The sequence below is a fragment of the Budorcas taxicolor genome, chromosome 3, assembly GCF_023091745.1.
Source record: "Budorcas taxicolor isolate Tak-1 chromosome 3, Takin1.1, whole genome shotgun sequence".
NCBI lineage: Eukaryota > Metazoa > Chordata > Mammalia > Artiodactyla > Bovidae > Budorcas > Budorcas taxicolor.
Genome location: NC_068912.1, coordinates 53958693 through 53983027, shown reverse-complemented (window position 1 = coordinate 53983027; position 24335 = coordinate 53958693). Strand labels below are relative to the sequence as shown.

At 39.7% G+C, this 24335-nt stretch overlaps 1 protein-coding gene across 1 annotated transcript; it reads left to right on the top strand.

The window, feature by feature from the left end:
• Positions 1–13483: 13483 nt before the first annotated feature.
• Positions 13484–23239, top strand: LRRC8B (leucine rich repeat containing 8 VRAC subunit B). The gene is made up of 2 exons (XM_052637868.1): positions 13484–15625; positions 22967–23239. The coding sequence occupies exons 1-2, from the start codon at positions 13484–13486 to the stop codon at positions 23237–23239; spliced, it is 2415 nt and encodes an 804-aa protein (XP_052493828.1).
• The last annotated feature ends 1096 nt before the right edge of the window (positions 23240–24335 follow it).

Genomic DNA, 24335 nt, shown 5'->3' with positions numbered 1-24335 from the left:
TGTGACATCGCAGTGATTCTTGCCATATTGACCTGGTGGCTTAGATGGTAAAGAAAGATTCTTGACTCCTTGCTACGTCATAAAAGGAATCTATCACTGAGAGACAAATTCTCCCAAATGGAAGGCCTTTCTCAGATTCTAAAATTTTATAGTAGGCCTTTGCATTACTACAGAGAAGTTTGTTTCCTCAGACTCTGCTATCTCCATGGACTAGAAGGAAATAAGAGCCCCTGGACGTCTCAGTTTTCAAAGTAAAAGCCTTGGGACCTTTTGTGTTCTATCAGAAAGCTGGTTGTCCCCTATTGTTCTTTAATCCACAGTCCCTTGGGAGTGTTCTGTTTTGTGTCCCTGCCTGGGAGACTTCTGAAAAAACCTCTTATTTGAGAAAGGGAGTTCTCAGTGTTTGTCATCTCCAATCTTCCAGAATACATTTTTAAGGTTATCTTGGGATTTATTTTTTTCAGGGAAAATAAACATCTTGTGTCTTGCCTCTGGGGAGAGTAAATATTTTTCAGAGGTAGATAAGGCCAGTTTTGTAACACTCCAGCACAGCAATCTGGGGAACTCAATGATGCTGCCTCAGCAGCTGGGTTTGTCACAATGACTGTGACAGTCCAAGTCCTATTTTGATCTTGCCTAATATGGAACATTTATTTCTATTCTTAGAAGCATTGTGATTTAGTACTTTCACATTTCATTATTCCAGCTTGCACTGTTGTTTGGTGCTGAGGAGAAAGAGAGGTGTTAACTTTTGCTGTTGTTTCTAAAATGAATTTGAGTGATTTGATTTTAGGCTGGATAAAGACACTGAGCTACATTTTGTTGCTGTTGTTGTTTTTTTTTTTTTTACTTGACAACAGTGGCTTCACTCTGAGATGACAAGCTGTCATTGTGAGAGAGTTTGCATTAAGTTCTACATTTGTGTCTTCTCAGCAAAATACTCCAGTTTAGGTAAATGTGCAATAGAAAAGGGTAATGAAACTCATTGTTGAAACATGTTGGGAAGCATTCATGCCAGTTCAAAGAAATATACAGTAAAGCAACAGTGAGATTATTTTCATGTATGGAATTAGCAAAGACTTTTATTTTTAAAGATGATTCCCACCTCATGAGGGTATTACTCATACTGTTTACAGGAAAGAAAATTAGTGTAATCTCCTTGGGAAATAATTTGATATATCAGAAGCCTTAAAATGTTTATGCTCTTTAGCCTAGTACTCTTACTACTTCCAGAGGTCTCTGCAAAGGAAATCACATGAACAGAGTTACGTATTAGTAATAATATGCATTATTAGTAATGAAAAGATAAATCTATGATTCAGTAAGGAAATGATTTTGTAAACTATGACATATCCATGTGTGAACTGTTATGATTTAAAAATGATGTTTAGAGAAACTACAACATCAAGAAAGCCTATGAGAAGTGATGAGTCAAAAAGATCTCAATATCTTATCATTGAATTTTATAATGGTATAATTGTATATAACTAGCAGGCCAGCAAAAAACAAAACAAAAATAAAACTGGAAGGAGAAAATGATCCTAAACATTAAGTTGTTTTCTCCCCATGTTTCCTTATATTCTGTAAGAAGCATAGATATTTTCAATGAATTTTTCTTTTAGTTAAGAGAAAACAATTTTCTTATAGTGATGCCTTAGATATAATGCTTATCTCATTCTTCATTAAAAATTTAAAGTTCATATTTTATGCCTTGTAAATTGCCATGGTGATGGAATTAAATGCTTAACTTATGACGTGCATGCATGCTAAGTCATTTCAATTGTGTCTGACTCTTTGCAACCCTATAGACCACCAGACCCCTCTGAACATGGGATTCTCCAGGCAAGAATACTGGAGTGGGTTGCCATGCCCTTCTCCAGAAGATCTTCCCCACCCAGGGACTGAACCCACGTTTCTTAGTCTCCTGCAGTGGAGGCAGGTTCTTTACCACTAGTGCCACCCTGCGATTTATTTACCTCCCTGGGTTTTAGTTGACAACTTTTGTGAGAGGTTAAAAGTGACCTCTTTAACAGCAGTTGCTTTATTAAACTGTTATCTTTTGTATGTTTCAGAAAGTTGTTATAGATGTTTGAAACTTTAGAACCACAAAAATGGATAAAATTGTCTTGCAGTTTGTGACGGATAAAATGTAACAGTATGTTTATGCTTTTCTCTTTAGGAATTTTTCAAATAGAAACTAATTGCAGCATTTCCAGTTGACCAGCATTCATAGGGTAAGATTAATATTCTGGATTGTGAACACATGGTAAAGATAATTACTTTTACATTGGTAGCTTGGGGCAAATAAGTACTGAATGCTTAGTATGTAAAAAGATTACTATTCTTACAGATGTTTTGAGTAAAATTCTTTTGATGTTTTAAAACCAATTAAACAGAAAATTAAATCTGTATGCATTTTGGTAAAATATCATCTTCCTATCCTTTGTTTATTTTGTATGTAGGAAAGAATATATGTGTATGTATGTGTTAGATATTTGTAATTTTTTCACGTTAGAGATCTAAAGAATATAATAAATGTTTATGAGAGGCTTAGACTCAATGACTCCATGTCTCTATTTTTCTGATTTTTGGTTAAGGTAGCATTTCTAATGCATAGAATTGGTTTGTTTGGTATGTTTCCATAAAAAAAGATGGCCTTGCTTTCCTCGAGTAGGTAAGTCAGAAGTAAACAAGCCCCATTTCCTGTTGCTTCCTGCAAGCATCATTCATCTTTTGTAGTTGTGGAAGCAGAGCTTTTGACTTGGACACAATGAATGATTAATTTTTATGTGTTAAACTGCATGGCTCTCCAGTGTTCGGAATATGGCATGTCTTAAAGCTGTGTCACCCGGCTCTGAACATAGTCCTGGTAAAGCAGTGCTGCGGACAGTGGACCTGTCTCCTACTGTTTTCTGAGCATCCTTCTTTTTACAGATGAAGGTAGACACTTGGACTTCTTGAGTATATCCACATTTTACTGTTAAATTATCAAGTTCAGTGTGAATTTTGAGAAGCTAATAACAGGTCAGCCACTTCCCTTCTTATGACGCTTCGGTGGCTTTTCCACCACTCCTCTACTACTTGTTATCTGAACTGTTTACCTTGCCTGCCGTCCTCTGTTACTCTTAACTCTCCCCAGGCTTCTGACACTGAGGCCAAGTGTCCTCCCTTCCGATCTGCACACATCCTAAGCTTCTTGCGCCTTCTGCTTAAGATGATCTCCCCCAATATCATCACATGGTTGACTCCATTCTCATCTACATTTTAGTGGCAGTCCCTCTAAAGCGAGAGGCCTGCCCGACTCTCTGGTCTAAAGTAGCCACGTCTTCTTCATAGCTTTTCGGATTTTATCATGTGCATGTATCTAATTTCCTATCTCTCCTTACTACACAGTAAGGTCCCTGGGAGCCAAGATCTTGTCCGTCTTGCACATTTCTGTATTTCCCTAACACTTAGAACTCTGGCGCATAGTAGACGTTCTAAATATTGGTTGCATAAGACTAAAATCCTGACCTCTCTTTGACAAGCACTGCTTTACTATTCTCTGTAATGTTTCACCCATTCTCTTTGGGTATTTTGTTTGTGTAGAACCAAATGCACTGCTTATTTTTGGCCACCATCCTACTCATTTTGGCACTGAAATGACAGTATAAGATGGTGTTGCTAACTCTCAACTATGCATGTCATCTCTCCACAATAGGATTTTAAATCCCATGAAAGCAGAAACAAGGCCTCATGTTTCCTTAGTATACCTTTGTAAAGTCCTAAACTCCATGATTGAATGCATGTAAATGTTAACTTTAGAGAAAGGGTTAAGACCAAAATATAATTCTGGTCTGTGTGTCCTAGAGCAGGGAAAGAAAAAAAAAAACTTCTCATTTTAATTTATGGTTTAAAATATTTATAACAGAGAAATACTCTGGACTATTTTTTCAGCTTCATGTTCTAAAACTGTTTAAGAAAGCCTATTATTACTTAGCCTAGGTGACTAGAAGCAATGCTCTCAACTTCCCAGTTCTTTTCAAATTAGGCAATAAACCCATGTTGTACTGCTTTGTGACCCTAGAGAAGTTACTTAAACACCTCTGAAATTTAGTTTCTTTATTTGTAAAGAGTTAGACTCTGATCTCTATGGTTTCTTCTTGGGTTAAATAGCCCATATGATTCTGCTCCTATGAAAGGTAGGTCACCTGTGGAAGAATTAGAAGGAAATCGACTGATGACTGCTGTTGTCATTTAAAAGAAGACCATGTGTGATTCCCCAGGGACTGTGCAGGGAATGAGTTTGGCTCAGCTTTGTGGTTTGCTGACCCTGGGATGATGAGAGGGGGTCAGGAAAGCAGTTTTATAAACAATGAAGATGGTAGAGAAGGGTTTGAGGTTGTTGTCTATTTACACATTCTAGGAATTGTGTAGCCACTGGTGGCTTATGCTCTACTGTTAATGAGATAGTAATAGGGCTGCAGCTTCTCTTCTTTTTATTCTAGAAGATTTGGTAGCTTACTTAAAGCATCAAAGAACTGAGAGGTCTTTTTCTGAAAGCACAATCACCATGTAAATTAAATACATGATGTATTTCATAACCATCAGAAACAAGAAGTGAAGCAATGTTCCTTAAAGTTCAACAACTCTGATTTAATTAGGATTTCGAGAGATGGTCACATGCTCTCAATTGTCATATTCAGAACTTTCTCCTGGGGCTTCAGATGATTAGGGTAATTTTTCTAATATTTAGCATATGATTTGATTGTTTCACAGATCCCTGACCACTCTACAGCTCTGGTTAAGAAGCTGCAGAATGACAGTTACCCGTCACTATTCTCCTTTGGTTTCTCTGTTTTGACTATGATGTCAGATCCTTTGATTTCTGTGCTCCAGAAACACTGCTGCTCTTTTACCTGCTTCTCTACCCACCTCTACTCTTAGCCCTTCCTCATCTGATACGTTACAAAGGAGGGAGAGATTCTAGGCTTACTTCACCAAATTCTTCCAAACAATTCATTTCTTTGGCACTATCTGCTACTTAAATGCTCAGGACTTCCTGTGGTGGGTTAAAGATGGCTGCGAATACTTTGTGATTTTCTTCCCATCAAGAGATGGAGTCCATTTCCTGTCCTTTTAAATCTGGGCTGGCCCTGTTATTTTTTTCTGACCTGTCACATGTGGCAGAAATCGTATGGGATAAGGCTGGGCCTTAAAGGGATTTGTAACTTCTGCTTTTGTGTGCTTATAATTTTCTTAGTTAGAACTCAGCCACCTTACTGTGAGGAAGCCTAAACAGCCATGTGGAGGAGTGGCAAGGCCCCTGGTCAGTAGCTGAAGCTGAGGTCCAGGCCAAGCAGCCAGCCAGCACACCAGCCCTGTGACTGAGGCATCTTGGACCTTCCAGACATCCCAATGTTCCAGCCAACACCATGCAAAACAGAACTGCCTCTTCATCCCAAAGAATCATCAGAAATGATGAATGGTTATTTCAGCTGCTAAGTTTTGGGCTGGTTTGTTACATAGCAATAAAGAACCAAAATAATACTTGGTACCTGGAAGTGAGGTGTTGCCACAACAAAACATCTGGCATTGGCTTTGAGACCAGGTAGCAGTGAACCTGAAGGGGAAGTAAGAAGATTATTAATGGTGGCTGGAAGGGCAGAAAGGAAATTCCTACTGGAGGATACAAAACAGTACCCTTGTTATGTATTGGCAGAAAACTTGACAAGACTGACACAGTAACATGGAATATAGAAAATGAACCTAATCGATTTGTATATCTAGCTTAGATTTTCCTTCGGAATGTTGAAAGTACTAATTGACTTCTTAAAAACATTTATGACTAAAGTAAGAGAGAGATTAATTATAGAAGAAACAGTTTGGATTTTAAGTAGACTTTTAGGACATATTTCCAATTCAGAATTTTCTGGGATCATGAATAAAACTGTTCTTATTCCTAGCTTCTCTTCCAAGCAAAAGGTACTCAAAGATCAGATCCAGAGCAGCGCTAGTGCAGTAAAACTTGGTCTTAAGGTAGGAATAAAGGCCAGGGCACAGGTATAGGGCCCTGTACTAAGACTTCAGAAAGATTTAAGGCAGTGCCTCTTCTCAGCTCGATAGAAAGGCTTCTAAGAATCTTAAGGGTGTTGTCCCATAGTATTCCGAACATGATTTAGATGACAAGATCCTGGACTTTAAGCCTGAACTTGATGCCATAGTGGAATAAAACTTTGGATGGAGGGCAGAACTTGGGAGAGGGCGAGGCTTTCATGTGAGAGGAATGTAAATCATTTGTGGGTAGAGAGTAGACTGATGTCTGCACATTCTTTGCCGTTCTTCCACTGAGAGGAGGCATTTATTCTCGAATAAATCTGGGCTGGTACTTGACTCCTTTGGCCAGTAGCATATGCTGGGCAAGACACCGTGATTTGAAAGCTGTGCCATAAAAGAACTGCAGTTTTCACCTCTCTGGAAAGCACCATCATAGAACCCAGGCACCATGCTGAGTGAGGACACTCGAACAACCACAGGAAATCTCACATGAAGTTCCAGTCAGCACCAAGTACCAGCCTGATGAATAAGGACATTTTGGACCTTCAAGCCATCTCTGTGCCAGCCAACTCCAGGAAGTGAAAGAACCACCCACAGAATCACAAGAAATAAACTTATTTTTAAGCCACTAAGGTTTGGAATGTACAGACTAACTAGCCAAAATCCTTCCCATCTATATGCTTCCAAGATCTTGCTCCTCCAAGGAGAGGCTTAATCCCTTAGATACATCCTGCCTAACGTGTGAACATAATACTCTTCTGCCCTATGCATTTTTGTACACTCAGTTATTTACTGTACAAATACTTACTGTACACCATGTGCTAGAAACTGTGGAAGATTCTATAATGCCATAGGATCAGAATCAGAATTCTTTTGACCCTGCTTCTGCACGGTCTTCTCTTAGGATATTTGATGTTGCTAAGTGGTGTTGAATTTTCATTTACAATGACTATTTTATTCACTGCTTCTTTTCAAATATATTGCAAAGGTTTTCAGTATTATTTCTGGCCTACATGATTGAAATAACCTTTCAGCTGCCTCCCTGTTTCTAACCCCTCCACCTTAAATCCATCCTGAAAATCTCTGTAGCTCAATAACTCATGGTTCCCCCCTCTCACCTGAAGGTTCCTGTGGTTGATGGTAGCTGTTACTTTGTAGTCTTTGGGGAGAGGGAGCACTCTAGACATGTCTGAAACTTCCAGGAAGATTTAAAAGAAAGGCAATTTCCCCGGTTATTTTGTTGCCAGTCTATCTTGTGAGCTCTCCCCCCAACCTCACTTCCACCAACTTTAAGAGTGGCATCTGGGTTTAAGTTTCTTATAAAAGTGCTCCAGGTAGTTCTAATGTGAAACCAAAGTTGAGAACCACTGTCTTAGATTTGTGATTCTCAAAAAGTAGTCTTTTACCAGTAGCATCAACATTACTTAGGAATTTGTTAAAAATACACATTCTTGGGGCCTACTGCAGACCTAATGAATCAGAAACTCCAAGAGTGGGGTTTATCACGTGATTTCACAAGCTCTCCAGTGATTTATGAGCATTAGTGTTAGAGAAACACTTTACTAGATGAATCCTATAGTTCCCTTCTAGATCGCAAAACTAGTGATTGTGCAAGTGCTTGAGGAATGCTAAATAATTGTCATCAGACCTCTGAATAGTGGTTTAGAGGATTATGTAGTATAAAGCAAGGGAGCAAATGAGTCCTGGACACTAATGCATTGTTTCCCGGAGTGAATTTATATTTCAGCTAAAGATATGTTAGACCCAAGAAACATCTTGATGAGAACATGGAGACTAAGTATTTTGAAAGACTATAAAGTGATTTTTTAAGTTAATAATCAGTGAGAGTAGTGTACAGAAACCCCATTTTGATTTGTTTGGCTATGTCCCTGCCTGGAGCCAGAGACAGAGATCTTTGAAGTAGCGTCCAGTTCTCAGCATAGAATGACTCTAAATACCATCTGATCATCATTTGTTTATTTTTGCACTGGTTATTTTGGAAATGCTTTCAAAGTAAAATTAGGACTAGTGGGAAGTAAAGACCGTCTGTCTAACTTGAATGTTGTTGTTCCAGTCTTAGAGAATTTGAGGTGAGATTGTCAAATGAATTCATGTGCTTTGAAAAGCTTTTATGATTTTTTAATGAGGTTTAAAAGCTAAAGGAATGGGATTAAGACCATAAAATCCTTTACTTTTTACATTGTTTCTTTGAACTGATTTAGTGCATTTGTATATTAGAAATAGAGGTCTGATTTGGATTGAATCCTCATTGTTTGCAAAAATATGGTCTGGAAAAAATTTCCTGGACACACAAACAGTATTCAGCTTTGTAACGACAAAGGACAGCTATGTTCTAACTCTCCAGTTAAGCACTTCAATTAGAAAAATTAGCATCATTTAATATATAGGAATGCTTGAGACTTCATACAGCGTTAAATGCAGATGCTATATATTTATATAAAGTCTTAAATAGTTCAGTGGAACATGTTTAGTAGAAAAAGTTTAGCTGAGAAAGCAGATTATATAGTATGTAACTGGAGACATTGCAGAAAGCTATACATTTATAGCCTGGTCTTTCCAAAGATTAAAATGGAGCCCACTTACAGTGCAGCTGTTGGTGTAAGTTGATGTCTTAGTCCCTCAGGCTGCCATACAGCAAACTACCGCAACAAACATTTATTTCTCAAAGTTTCTGGAGGCTGGAAAGTCTAAGATCAGCAGACTCAGTGTCTGATGAGAGCTCACTTCCTAGCCGGTAGATAGCCACATCTTCCTGTTTCCTCACAAAGTGGAGGGGAGAGCGCTCTCTGGAGACCCTTTGTAAGGGCACCAAATCCATTCACTAAAGCAGCATCCTTATGACCTACCTCCCAAGGTCCCATCTCCTAATCCTGTCATGTTGGGGCATTAGGATTTCAAAATACATATTTTTCAGGGACACAAATATTCAGTCCATTGTAGTGGGGGAAAGAGTTAAATATTCAACTTTTTCTTAGCTTTTGAAAGAACTGAGATTGGCATAGTTTAGTGGATTGAGTGGCCTAGACAATGTGGTCTGGTGTGGACGAGCCTTGAGATTTTATCCTGAGGACCTAGGTTCTAGTTGTAACTATTTCTTACTGTTCTTGTCACGTTGGACAAGATAACACCTTTGGGCCTGCCTTATTTTCCATGTTTATAAAATGTAATGAATCATACTTATTATAATGGCTTGTTGCAGGTATAAAACTAATGTAAGTGAAAGTGCTTTGACAGTAAGAAAACCGATATTAATAACAAATATTTATTCTCTTATTGATGAGGAACTTATCCAAGGAAGTCTAAATTAGGTGATTAGAGGAAAAGTTTATAATTCTTAAAAAGATGAACAGGAAAAATGATTTACAAATAAATGTCACAAATTTGTAGTGAATTGTGGTCCTCTAACAGGTTAGTTATAGTAATCTCTCATTCTGATTATTTTAAAACCATTACAGTAGTTGGAAGTTTGTGATTCTGTTTTTTTCTTCTTATGTCTAAAGTAGAAAATGTATTTTCAGTCTTTAGGGAAACTGTGTTGTATAGTGAGTATTGTGATGTCTGGGCAGCATTTTAGAATTATGCAATAAATTCTCTCCTGGCACATTACAGCTGCAATGCAGTGGAACAATATGTAAGATGTTTCACACATCAAATGTCTTTATCGCACTTACTACACATAAATGCAGTTGTCTATCATATGTTGTCAGACTTTTAAAAATGAATTGTGAATAAGAAACTCATACTCCAGTGGTGCTAAGTTTGAGTTAATACACAGTTGGGTTGTCACACACTAACTGTGCTTTCTGGCCTGAAAAATAATTTGATCCTGAGTAGTAGTTATAAAGAAGCTTTTACACATGGATTGGTAAATCCAAAGTAAATTTCAGACATGCTAACTTTTTGCTCTTTGAAAATGACAAGGTTACAAGAGTATTGCTAAAAGTACCTTAAGTATAATTTGGGGTCAGTACTCTGAGCTGAATTTCGAGTACTTAATAAACCAAAAAATGGATTGTATATTCCAGGCAAATATATAAGCCTTCTCAGCAGCTTTTCAGAGGAAACATAGGCACTAAAAAATACAGTTTTCACACCCAACTAAAAAAAATTTGTATGTTTTAAAATGTTCTCACATTTCAAACAAATCAGTATATATATGTGTGTAATTTAAATTATTGAAAATGATTGAAATAGATGCTAAGAATGGCTTTTATTAACTTGCTATGTACAAAACAAAAACCTATTAATGTAAAGGATAGCTACATTTAATAATATAATTTCAGAGAAGTTCAGTCTTATTTCTGAGCTGTGTAAGTTATTAACCTGTAACTATATTTAATGAATTAGTAGGCTGAATTTTAAGAGCACTGAATCTCATTTGGATAGATGTGCAATAAAGTGCAGAAATTATATGATTTGACAGGCCATCTGATGAATGCAAATAAGACCAACTGAATGAGCAAAATTAGAGTATGTAGACTGCCTGGAAAAAGCTGTGTTCACCCAATTGTTGTAGCTATGGCACTTTAAAATATGTTATTAGCAACATGTAAATTTCTGTAGAAACATCTCTATAAATTAAGGGAGGTCAGAGGCCATATGTGATCTGGTCTGTGGATGGGGTCTTATATAAGTAGCTTTGCCAGAATGTCCTCCAGTGTGAACAGTAAACTGAGCTATGAAAATCCACTTGCCATGTCTTATGATGGAGAGGGTCTCTAAAGACAGTATCTCCAATTTTGTTTGAATTATCACAGCTATTTCAATATACCTATACTTTCTCTTAGAATGAAGACAATCACAGAGATGGTGTGTCTAAGAAATTTCAAAAGGTGTAGGCCTCCTGATTGAAGTACAGTCAACTTACTGGATTCATTTTTTTTTTCATTATAGTAAGTATAAACATTTAAAGTATATTGTTTTGGCCAATGTTGACTTGTATTCTTTGTTGAATAAATATTTGCTCTCTGTCAAATACCCTTATTGTTAAAGCTGTTTCTGTTTATATTATTCTATAGTTTATTGTATAGCTTTAATGAATTTAACTCTGAGGATCTTTGAGAGGACAAATAAAGCTATAAACTTTGAGCTGGCAAAGCCCTTAGAGATGATCTCTTTCACTTTCTTTATCCATTACAAGAAATGCCTTCACAACATCCTTGACAGATGGTCATCTTATTTAGCTCAGTCCTGTTAGGGAGAAGGGCCCAAACTATTTCAGGGAACTATTTCTGTGGATGTCCCAGTACAAATTAAAATATCACTTTCTAAAATGTGCACCCTCTTAGTTCTGCCTCTGGAAGAAATCTACTTATTCTTTAATCCAAGAGGTAGTCCTTCAAAAAGGTAAGGATGAATTCTTAGATTCCCCTAGTCATCTTTCATCTCAGCTGAATATCATCAATTTCCTGTGTTCCTCCAAGGGAAATGGTTCATAGACAAGTAGCTCCTGATTATTTCAGTGTCCAATTAGTCTTTAACCTGTGACTCAATGTTGGGTTCCAGGTGTGATCTTACCAGGCAGGCACAGAAGGACTGTTACCCCTTTATCTGAGTTCGTGAATTAATATGGCCACAGATTACAGTCATATTATAGCTATATGGAGTATAAATATAGCTATATGTTGCATAATAGCTATGACACAGTTAGCTTAAAGCGTGCATGCATGTCGACTAAAATCCTTAGGTATTTTTCCCATGTTGACCCAGCAGTGTCTTCTGCCATCCTTCCCTCCCATCATATTTATGGTATTTTGGGGTCCAAGTCCAGACTTTCTATCTGTTGCCTATAATCCTCTTGTTTTGGGTTTTTGTCATGTCTTGACACAGTTATAATTAACTGCAGTGGAGTGAGGCAGAAAGGGAGGAGTTAAGAGTTAGAAAGAGATCCAGTAAACCAGAGTAAAGGAGGGAAGCCCTGGAGAGTTATTTAATCAAGTCATGGGTCCTAAGAGGAAGTAAAACCCATATAGTATGATGTTGCCTAGAAAGGATGCAGGTGGAAACTTGTCCTGCAGGCAAGTAGTTAAAATCAGAGGCCCTGGGACGCCCTAGCAAGGGGGAAGAGCATGAAGGCATAGGGTCAGAGTCAGATGGCCTGTTATATATTAAGGCTGACCAGCAAAAGAAAAGACACTTATTCGTAGGTACCAGAGCCTCTGTAATGGGATTTTAGGGTTCAAGGCAGGATACCAGTCCCTCAGAGGAGGACTAATGAGAGCAAAAAGTTTTTCTTGGTGATGCTATCAGGACTAGGGTATCTAGAGAGAGAAACTCAGACCCAGGGAAGACGGTAAGATTTTAGACTCAAAAAAGTGCAAGAGAAGTCCTTGGATGAAGGTTGTAGCTGGACCCCTAGCAAGGATGACCATACTACTGTGATTCTTTTTAACCAGAATTGTTAATAGATCCACATATTTCCTTTTATCTGTCTTTACTCTGTGCTCTCATATAGGTGGTCTGGATTTTGCCACTTAGCAATTTTTAAACAGTTGGTCTGTGTAAGGCTGAACACCATGTAAGTCATTTCTGTAAGGAGTATTCTCTGAATACTTTTCAATATGAAAATGAAAAACCCACCTTGTTGTTTCTGAAGGCAAAAATAATAATAGCATATGCCCTTAGTCATTTGTACTGTTAGTACTTTGCTGTCAAAACACTAAATACAAGAGAGTCCCCATAGTAGGGTGTTGTAACTAGGGCTTTCTTCCCCATCCTTTTTTTTAAGCCATTACCATTATGTGTCAGCTTTTAAGTATTCTAAGTTGTGTGTGAATTTAAGTTACAAAGTTAGAGCTTAGGGGAAAAGGAGATAATATATTAAATCATAATTTTTCTGAACATAGATAGGATTGGTAGATCCTGCTAATCCTAAGGGATAATATATAAAGTTGTGCTCGCTCAAAGGAAGTTCCTGTAGTGGTTGAAACACAGCTCCTGGACTGTAACTGATGCTCCAGCCTTGGAAGTGGGATGTGAAATAGACCTTATTTGGACCATTTAGAAGGTACAACATGTGGTTGTTAGAAATCAATAGCACAGGAACAGATTTTCCTAATGTTGACTGAAGAAAATTCAGTTTCTGGTTTTTAATAGATTAGCATGAAGTGGAGATGCAGAAGGAAGGTAGATAGTTGCTTCACGTCCTACCCCAAATACCTTTGCAGAGATCCAGTCTGGCGGTCACCAAATAGTCTCTTATCTAAGGGACTTTATAGTTCTCAGTTGGCATAGCCTAAGGTTTCGAATGAAGCCAGGAGACTTTGGTACTTTTTGATCATCACCCCTGCCTGCCAGGTTTCACCCCTGAGCTAAATCCTACTTGGATATGTACAGACATTAGAGTTTAAGCTTACTTGGGGTACTTGCTTCAGTGGTTTTTGTTTTATCTTCCTCTTCCAGTTTCTGTCCTCCTACAAGGGAAGCCATGATCACACTAACAGAGCTAAAATGTCTAGCAGACGCCCAGTCGTGTTACCACATCCTGAAGCCGTGGTGGGACGTCTTCTGGTATTACATCACCCTGATCATGCTGCTGGTGGCCGTGCTGGCTGGAGCCCTCCAGCTGACACAGAGCAGGGTTCTGTGCTGTCTTCCCTGTAAGGTGGAATTTGACAATCACTGCACCGTGCCTTGGGACATCCTGAAAGCCAGCGTGAACGCATCCTCCAATGCCGGGATGCCACTTCCGCTGCCCCTCAGAATCCAGAACGACCTCCACCGACAGCAGTACTCCTACATTGACGCCGTCTGTTACGAAAAGCAGCTCCACTGGTTCGCCAAGTTCTTCCCCTACTTGGTGCTCTTGCACACGCTCATCTTTGCAGCCTGCAGCAACTTCTGGCTTCACTACCCCAGCACCAGTTCCAGGCTCGAGCATTTTGTGGCCATCCTGCACAAGTGCTTCGATTCTCCGTGGACCACCCGCGCCCTGTCAGAGACAGTGGCTGAGCAGTCAGTGAGGCCCCTGACCCTCTCCAAATCCAAGGTTCTGCTCTCATCCTCAGGGTGCTCAGCCGGCGACGTGGATTCCAACAAGCAGTCATTGCCCTACCCACAGCCTGGCTTAGAGTCAGCTGGCATAGAAAGCCCGACCTCTAGCGTCCTGGACAAGAAGGAGGGCGAACAGGCCAAAGCCATCTTTGAAAAAGTGAAAAGGTTCCGCCTGCACGTGGAGCAGAAGGACATCATCTATAGAGTGTACCTGAAGCAGATCATAGTCAAAGTCATTTTGTTTGTCCTCATCATAACTTATGTTCCGTATTTTTTAACCTACATCACTCTGGAAATTGACTGTGCAGTGGATGTGCAGGCTTTTACTGGATACAAGCGCTACCAGTGTGTGTACTCCTTGGCAGAAATATTCAAGGTCCTGGCTTCGTTTTACGTCATTTTGGTTATACTTTACGGTCTCACCTCGTCTTACAGCTTGTGGTGGATGCTGCGGAGCTCTCTGAAGCAATATTCCTTTGAGGCACTGAGAGAAAAAAGCAACTACAGCGACATTCCAGATGTCAAGAACGACTTCGCCTTTATCCTCCATCTGGCTGATCAATACGACCCGCTTTACTCCAAACGCTTCTCCATATTCCTGTCAGAGGTCAGTGAGAACAAACTGAAACAGATCAACCTCAACAATGAATGGACGGTCGAGAAGCTAAAAAGCAAGCTTGTGAAAAATGCCCAGGACAAGGTAGAACTGCACCTTTTCATGCTAAACGGTCTTCCCGACAATGTCTTCGAGCTGACAGAAATCGAAGTGCTAAGCCTGGAGCTGATCCCTGAGGTCAAGCTCCCCTCTGCGATCTCGCAGCTGGTCAGCCTCAAGGAGCTCCACGTGTACCACTCATCGCTGGTGGTCGACCACCCTGCCCTGGCCTTTCTAGAGGAGAATTTAAAAATCCTCCGCCTGAAATTTACTGAAATGGGGAAAATCCCACGCTGGGTGTTTCACCTGAAGAATCTCAAGGAGCTTTACCTGTCAGGCTGTGTGCTGCCTGAGCAGGTAAGCACCATGCAGCTGGAGGGCTTTCAGGATCTGAAAAACCTGAGGACCCTCTACTTGAAGAGCAGTCTCTCCCGGATCCCACAAGTTATCACGGACCTCCTGCCTTCGCTGCAGAAGTTGTCCCTCGATAACGAGGGGAGCAAGCTGGTTGTATTGAACAATCTGAAAAAGATGGTCAATCTGAAAAGCCTGGAGCTGATCAGCTGCGACCTGGAACGTATTCCACACTCCATTTTCAGTCTGAACAATTTGCATGAGTTAGACCTCAGAGAAAATAACCTTAAAACTGTGGAAGAGATCATTAGCTTTCAGCACCTCCAGAATCTTTCCTGCTTGAAGTTGTGGCACAATAACATTGCTTATATTCCAGCCCAGATCGGGGCATTGTCTAATCTAGAGCAGCTCTCTTTGGACCATAATAACATTGAGAACCTGCCCCTGCAGCTTTTCCTATGCACCAAACTACATTATTTGGATCTAAGCTATAACCACCTGACCTTCATTCCAGAAGAAATCCAGTATCTGAGTAATTTGCAGTACTTTGCTGTGACCAATAACAATGTAAGTAGATCCATTCTTCCCCTTTTATGGCCAGTCATTTGAGCATCTGCTGTTGCAGTGTGTGATGTCACTAAAGATAATGGACTTTAAGTCATGCTAAGCATCTTGAGCTTGGCCTGACTACCACTTATTAGACATGTGACTGTGGACAAATTATCAAAACACTGAGAGTCAGTTTTTAATGTAATTTACAAGTTGTCGTAGAGATTTTATGAAAAAAGTATATATAAGCATTTGGCACAGTTTCTGGCACGTAGTAGGTACCCAAATATTCTCTTTATCCTCTTTCCCTGTTTTTTAACATAAAAATCACAAAAGTTATGGCAGAGCTTACTTTCATTTCAGAAAAGGCTTAAGTACAATATTTATAAAGTTTCATAAAATTTTTCAGCTTTCCAAGTCTGACAGAGGACAACTTATTGTAAAAAAATTCTGGGACTGTGAATTATTCATAAGTTCTTTCTGTGATGCGGTAAGAAAGACTTGAAATCTCCATGCACGTCTAGAAAGACAATTCAAAATGAAAGGCCTGGTTCTATAATGCAGCACTAGGGCTTCTTAGAAGCTTTTTCCAGCATCCATGCTTTAAAAATGAACCATAATTTGCAACAGTAAAGCCAAATTAAGGAGAACTTAACTTAGCTGAAACAAGAAAAAACAGAATAAATGAGTAGTTTCCTAGGTTAAAATGTGAAGAAGGAAGAAAAAGACAAAAATCATGTTGGCTGAAAGGGCAAGAGAGTGATGGTAATATCCATATGGGAAGAAAAAAAAACCTGTCAGAAATCAGGGCTGCCAAAAGATTAAAATGATTCCCCTTTAGTTAAAATGGGAACTACTTTCTTCTACCCCACCCAAAAAGGTATTATCTCCTAGACTTTTTTATTTATTTATTTTTAATTGAAAGATAATTGCTTACAATATTAATTTGATTTCTGCCATACATCAACATGAATTAGCCATAGATGTACTACTCCTAGACTTTTTAATAGTTTATATTTCATGCTAAATATATCTGTGAGCATGGAGTTGGCCAAAAAACATATTGATCATCAGACAGTGTTTTTAGAAACCATAGCTTGTTGGACAAATACCAGAGCTGGGGAAAGAACAGAATTTATGCTGACTTTTAGAACTCTGTGGCTTCACTATATGTAGAAGGATAGAACCCATTATAAGATTATGAGGTTTTAAAACTCCTTTAAAAGTTAGCAGTGTACCTTAGAATTACCTGGAAGGCTTGTTGAAACACAGATTTCATGGCTCCACTCCCAGGGTTTTTCATTCAGCAAGTAGGTCTGGTGTAGGATCCAGGAGTGTATAGCGCTGAAAATCTCAGGTGAAGCTGGTGCTCCTGGTCTAATGACCACACTTTGAAAACTACAGGTCTAGAGATTTAGCATTAGTGTTGCTTAATTATAAAGTTGACTAATATTAGCATTGTGGTCACCGTTTTCCCATTGTTAAACCTGTACTAAAAAATATAAATAATTATTTTGAAAGGTACTGGTTTCACCAAGTTGTTGTCCAATTAAATCACTCCATGGAGTTTTGAAAGTCATAGCTGATTAAATTGTCATCTAACCATAATTATCTAAGTGTATAAGCAAGTTAATGATTTTCTCTAGTTTAATGTCATGAAACTGTGAGATTGTTGGTACTGTTGACACTAAGTTTATTGACTTCTTTTGTGGCTGACAGGGAGACTAGGTGTTAGTATCAGACATATTTTGTCTTGACGAAGGAAAGGGTACTTGGTAGCATATGAAAATTCTTATGCTTAAGATAGTTTCTGGCCCAAGAACAATACTCTCTTGGGTTGTGTTGTCTCAGAAGTCATAACAGCAGTTGTGAGCATCCTCAGAACCGTTGCGATGACTGCAAATCTTGGACTGGGTGAGAAACAGTCTTCTCAGAACTGTGAAGAGACTTACCTACTAAGGATGTGGTGAAATTGGAAGATAGCAGCCAGAGAGATGAAAGGTTCCTCTCTGGTGGGACAGTGTAGCCTAGTGATAGGAAGCACTGGGAAGGGAAGGGAAAGAGAATAGTCCTCACTATTGGTCTTCAAATATTCGGAAGCCCTACTTAGGAAGGAAAGCCTGTTGGGAGTTGTTGTTGGTGTTAGAGCTCAGACAAGCAAGAGAAGACGCCTCATCTTTCCCAAGAAAGCTGTCCAGAGACTGAATGAACATCTGAGAAGGGAGAAGTGATTTTCTTAATAAAACTGTCCAGGTATCAATTGTCAGCTGCTTGGTGGGAATATTGGTAAAGGGAACTGAGGATTCATGTTTTATGTGGGAATTTAACTAACTTGAAGATTTCTTCTTGAAACCTTAAGGTTCTCATGACTCTATAAGGTAGACCAAAATATTTATAAAACTTAGAAAACAAAACATCAAACCTGCAGCGTAAATATTTAGATATGCTTATACTCAGAAATGTGAGTTGATTCCTCTCTCTGGAGTGGAGGTTGGTAAAGATTGCAGAAAGAACACTTTTTTAAAGACTTGGGCAGTGTGTCACGTTCATAGGCAACAAATGCTAACCCTGGGGTTTATTGAAAAGATGTCATGTGTCTCATTGCTGAAAAGGCTACACAATCAGGCTTGGGAAACAGGGACAAAATTAGATAGCAAGAGAAAAGCAGCCAAAATCATAGTACAGAAGTAAAATTAAGATGTACCCTGACACTGACCATATCAGCACTGAGCACCAGTGCCGCCCTGAAAACGATGCTGCTGTTGCTGTGGCCCTTGCTCTCCCACAAAATCAGTTCTTCATGGTTTCTGCCTTATGCCCTGAGCCCCACATCTAAGCAACTGATAGAGCTTGTGAATGCTCACAGGCTTCCCGTGTGGCTCAGTGGTGAAGCATCCGCCTGCCAGTGCAGAAGATGCAGGAGACTGGTTTTATTCCTGAGTCAGGAAGATCCCTTAGAGAAGGGAATGGTAACCCACTCCAGTATTCTTGTCTGGAGAATCCCATGGACAAAGGAGCCTGGCAGGCTGTGGTCCATGGGGTAGCACAGAGTCAGACACAACCGAGAAAACGCACATGCTCATGCTCATGAATGCTCACCCTCGCGCTGCAAGAGATCTGGAACAGAAGAATCTGGCATTGTCAGTCCTCTTGTGGGAAGTGGGCGCTGCTTCCCACCAAGAGCCCCAGGAAGGTGAGGTAGAGAATTCTCCAGACACTGCAGATGCTGGGCAGCCCCCAGATGACAGACATTCACTGAGAGGACACTCCAGACTTTACTCCACAGGATAGTGATAGGTCTTCTCACGAAAACCATGAAACAGACTTTAGCACGCTTCTGCGGCAGGATTCCTCAGAGCCTTTATCATATGAACATGCATTGTGCTTCTCCAAGAGGAGGATAGGGTGTGCAACATTTGGCACATGTATTTGAGCAAGGCATTCTTTTTTATGGTAACTTCTTGAGAGGAGTGTTCTGAGAACACTAACTGGGGAAATGTGGAAGGATAGAAGTCATGCCCAGAAGATTGTCACTGGCATGCCCAGGTGTAATAAGCGATGAGAGCCTTTAGACAGGGGGTCCGAATGGAGACTGCCTTGAATTCTGCCAGGCTAGTTCAAGTCTGAGTCATTGGGTGGTAACTAAGGTGAGGCTTGAGCCTGACAGTGCTAGGTAACCCGAATTGGTGCCTCCAAGGAGGCGCTGGTTGTGGCATACTCAAGGGTTGGAAGAGGACAGTCAAGAAACAGAACCTCATGGCAAGTTTTAATCAGTTATGATTTAGAAGTAGGAATATAGATTAAAAAGAGACTCATGTATGAAAGGAATACTATGGATCATTGGTCCTGAGGTCAGCGAAGTACAGCCTCAGAGCCAAATCTACTCACAGCCTGACCTCAGAATGGTTTTTAAATTTTTAAGTGATTGGGGAAAGAAAATCAAATAATAATACTTCCTCATATTTGAAAATTATAGGAAATCCAAATTTTAGTGTCCATAAATAAATTCCATTGTTCTCCCTAGTGGGCCTATATTAGCAAAAAAATTATAATTGTTATATTTTTCATTATATCACTTAGAAACATATGAAAATTTTTTCTTTTACTATTATAATTACCTACATAGTATTTTCCGTTTTGACATTTGGCCTGCAGAACCTTCAAGATATTTACTATCCTGCTCCTTTTTTTTTTTAAGATTTTTTTTTTTTTGATGTGGACCATTTTAAAGTCTTTATTGAATTTGTTGCAATATTGCTTCTATTTTTTTGTTTTGGGTTTTTGAGATCTTAGTTCCCAAAAACATATGGGGTCTTAGCTCCCCTGCATTAAAAGGTGAAGTCTAAACCACTCCCCAGGGGGGTCCCTCTTGCTCCTTTTGAGAAAATCTTTGCCAACCTATGTTCTAAAACACTGCCCTCACTTTATTGATACTGAAACTGAGGCTTAGAGCAATTTGCCTGGGGTCCAAAGTTTCCCAGTGATGGATCTGGGCCGGAACCTCTCTTCAGCTCCTCCTCCAGTGCTCTTTCTCCTGCAGCACAGATGCATCTGTCCAAATGATGCTCCGTGGGAAGCAGTGGTGTGTGCGGGTGATGGGGTAGGAAGAGGCAACCTCCAGCTCTCTCCAGTGCCAAAGTATAGTTGGATTATGACGGTGTTGGATGTGACCAAGAAGCACAGGAAAGGAGGAGGATTTAATGACTTTGCTCAAATCTTAAAAATGACTCCAACTTATACCTCGGTCTTCCAATTTTCTCTTTCTGCATTTAAATGAATTTTATTAACTCACAGACGCTTAGCCCAAAGGTGAATAGTGTAGAAATCCCCTCTAAAGATCATTTATGTGGCAATGTTCCATGTTGGTTTTTGACATTATCACTTAAATATGGAAATACTCAGCTTTGTCTCTTGAAATGATTGGGCTTTATGGATTTAGGTTGGCATGTTCTGAAATAGCATGTGTCAATGGCCAGAAAAATAGGAAAGCTGACATTGAGAAGAATTCTGAAGTGAGGTCCCAGCCTCTGGGAAACAGTGAAATATTTAATTGTCAGTGTCAGCCATGAATATAGGAAGAGAACCATCCTGCCTTGGATGTTCTGAGGGCTTCAGTACATTTGGCTGAGATGGACACTTAGCGCTCAGGAAGCGTGCATTGTCCACAGCCTTTCACTCACTTTCTCAACAGTGACACTACTGAGGGGCCAACCCCAGAGGCTCACTCTCATTGCCTGGTGAAATCCCTCACCTGTACTAGGGGCTGAGAAGAAGCTAAAATCACAAATTCAGAGATTTGAAAGAAGATGAGTTAGACATGGTAGTGCTGATAGCCAGAGAGGACAATGGCTTAGGGTCTTCACCCAATAAAAAAAGTCAGTACAATTAAGCAAGATACGCGCTGGAGTCTGGAAGCTTGACTGAAGAAGAGAGATTGGGATTCTTTGATGCAGCCCTGGTGAAGGCACTCTTCTTCGCAGCAGCCACTGTAGGCTAATGATCTCCATAACTGTTTAATACTTCTCTTCCCCAGCAGACCAGTGCTTGTCAAAGGGGGGCAGTTTTACCCTGCAGAAGACATCTGTCTGGAGACATGTTTTGTTGTCACAACTAGAGAGGGCAGTGGCACTGGCATCTACTCAGGGATGCTGCTGAATGCACAGGGCACCCACACACAAAGAATTATCCCACCCCAAATGTCCGCAGTGCCAAGGTGGAGAGACCCTGCATGGGTCTTAAAGACCCATCTGTCTTGCTCAGCATTTTATCCCCAGCACCTGGTTGGGAGCCTGGCACAAAACAAGGCTCTCAGCAGGCATCCACTGAATACAGGTGAGACAAGTCTGCCCTCCTTTCAGCCTGTTTGCCTAAGTCATTCCTTTTATGCCAGCAGGCACTCTCAACCCTGAGCATATTCATTGCACAGGACTGATCATTCCCTCTACTTTTATGTCACTGACCCTAGTTTTGAGCTGCAGATAATGTCTGATCAGAATGAGGTTACGTTTTTTTCTCTCATTTTTCTGCCATATCTATGCCAAAATTGACATATCTGTGGTTTCGTATCTACCTTCGTAAGGAATGAAAAAGGGTAGCTATTTTCCTTTGCTTATACCACCTAGTATTTTGATGTAGAATGATGAGCTGTATTGCATGATAGTCTTAGAAGCAGTGATCATTAGATTTATTTTCAAGGATATCCAGTACTGAATGTATGTATGAGTGATAGAGGAGGGGGCAGATTCCAACATAATAAGCCTTTTAATGCAGTCTGACCATCTTTTACACTGTATAGGGAATGTTTATCTTTTTAAAGAGATATTTCTGGAAGGCTCTGGAAGTTCCTGCAGAGAACTGGCTCAGTGGGGTTGTACTAGGTCATCAGAGGAGGAAGTTGAACTCTAGAGCGCCCCTTTCATCCCCCTTTCTATCAAAGCAACTTCTTGAACTAGGGAGCCTGCGTTGTTTCATAGTTGCAGAGTTGCCTGGTCCAGGCCTGTATAAATTTGTGAAGCATTAGAGGGTGGTGTTTGTGCAGTCCAGCTTGGCCTGGAGCAAACTTGCAGTTCAGTGGCAGGATGAGGGCTGAGCACATTGAGTATGCTAACCCTTTCTCTAGGTGTATTTCCCCAATAAGCCCATTTCATATACACACTGTGGCTCCCTTAGAAACTCACATGCAACCTTCTCACCAGATAGAGGAGCAATTCAGTTGAGCATTTCTAGGCATTGACCTAGTCACAGGCTATTTATCATATTCCAAATGATTTCTCTGTTTCATATGACTTAAAACTCAGGAGCAGGTAGAAAAAGAGTTAATACTCATGAGTGTGCATGTAGAGGAGAATGAGACGTACATGTTTATACGATCGCATCTTCTTGTCTCTGCTTCTGTCAGCGTTTTTTTAAACCAGAAGGAGGTTTTCAGTCTATACTGTGAAACCCTAAGAAATAGCCTTGTGTCTTGTTTTTGAGGGGACAGCTCATTACCTCACACAGTAAACTCTTTTTGAGGACTGTTGAGATTGATTTGCTTCTCCTGAGTTACTGGTTTGTAAATGAATATGTAACTGATAGGTTTCCTTTGAGAGTTGAGAATTGCTTTGCTAGAGCTAATCTGTTGCCCACCCGTATACAGCAGGGGTTTTGAAGTTCTTGGTGGCCTCAGTCCTGATTTCAGAACATCCTTATTTTTCCTGTAAGTTTCCCATCTACTTCAAATGTATCATCAATGTTATATGTACCTATTTAAAATGTCTGGAAATGTTTTGGGGGAAAGGTAGGGGTATAAATAAATACTTGTAGTATAATAGGCCCTCAAAAACCAGTTTTACTGGCTTCTTTTTTTTCCCTTTCCAGATTGAGATGCTTCCAGATGGGCTGTTTCAATGCAAAAAGCTGCAGTGTTTACTCTTGGGGAAAAATAGCCTGATGAGCTTGTCACCTCACGTGGGTGAGCTGTCGAACCTTACTCATCTGGAGCTCATCGGTAATTACCTGGAAACACTTCCTCCTGAACTGGAAGGGTGTCAGTCCCTAAAACGGAGCTGTCTGATTGTCGAGGAGAATTTGCTCAATACTCTTCCTCCCCCTGTAACAGAACGTTTGCAAACATGCCTGGATAAATGTTGACCTAAAGAGAGAATCATTTTTAAAAGTACATTCCAGGGCTTTAAATGAGAACTAAAATTTCCTAAGTTATAAAGATGAACAATGGATAATTATCACTAACTATAACCAAATGTCTTATTATAATAAGGCAACTCAGTGTCTAAATTAAACAGGTAAAAAGTATTAACACTGAAACAAAGTTTTGTGAATAATTGATCTTTAACTTATGGAGATATGAGAAGTGTACACTTGGAGGGTAGAATGGGGCCATGAAATTATTGAATCTCTACACTGCAGTTTTTATCTTTTGAAGATGAGATATAACTTACTTGCATACTTGTTTTAACTGACTTCCTGTTTTGATATTTATCACCTAGGCCATAAACTCATCAACATAAATTCCCTTGAGGTACACTCAGCACTGTCTTTGATTTATGTTCTTAAATACTTTTAGGCAGGATGCATTGCGCTTGGCAGAGTTCCTCCTTGGCTTAATTTTTACTTCCTGCCCCAGCTTGTTTGAGTCTTCCTTCATCTGGTTTTCTCTTAACAACAGTGATGAACCCTGAGAAAGTACCTGCCTGTGGCCTTTGCACAGAACAGGAGCAGGGTATTTAGGACAAGTCATCCTCTGGCCATCCTGAAATTTTAATGTATCCTCTGCAATTTCTTCTTGTATCTCATCAGAGCCTTTTTTATTTGCTACTAATTTTTATATCAAATGTAAAACATAAATATTTTATATTGTGTAATCTTGGATGCAAAATCTGTGAGAATAGTTTTTGTAAGGTACAGAGAACACATCCTTTTCTTTAAGAACTTACTATTAATATACATGGTTTCGGCTGCTTACGAGTCTCACGTTTGTGCGCACTTGGCTCCAAAATGTTTTTGTAGTCTGCAGCTAATTATTTCTGGATAACAAAAGCCTTGTGTTTCATGCCCTAAAATATTTGGGGGTTTCCTTCCAAGAGGATGGCCACATCATCTACCTCTCTCTTCCCTAGTTGCTGTGCTATTGTACGGGTAACCATTCTTAATTACTTCGAAAACTGTGATGGAGGGGAGAGGTACAGATTTGGATCTATAAAACTGATTTTCAATCACTCTGTAGAAA

What these genes read in the sequence shown, in the direction of transcription:
- LRRC8B (XM_052637868.1), top strand. Translation starts at nt 13,484, where the DNA reads ATGATCACACTAACAGAGCTAAAATGTCTAGCAGACGCCCAGTCGTGT. An exon ending in TTGCTGTGACCAATAACAAT is followed by an intron (nt 15,626 to 22,966) that starts GTAAGTAGATCC and finishes TTCCCTTTCCAG; the next exon opens with ATTGAGATGCTTCCAGATGG.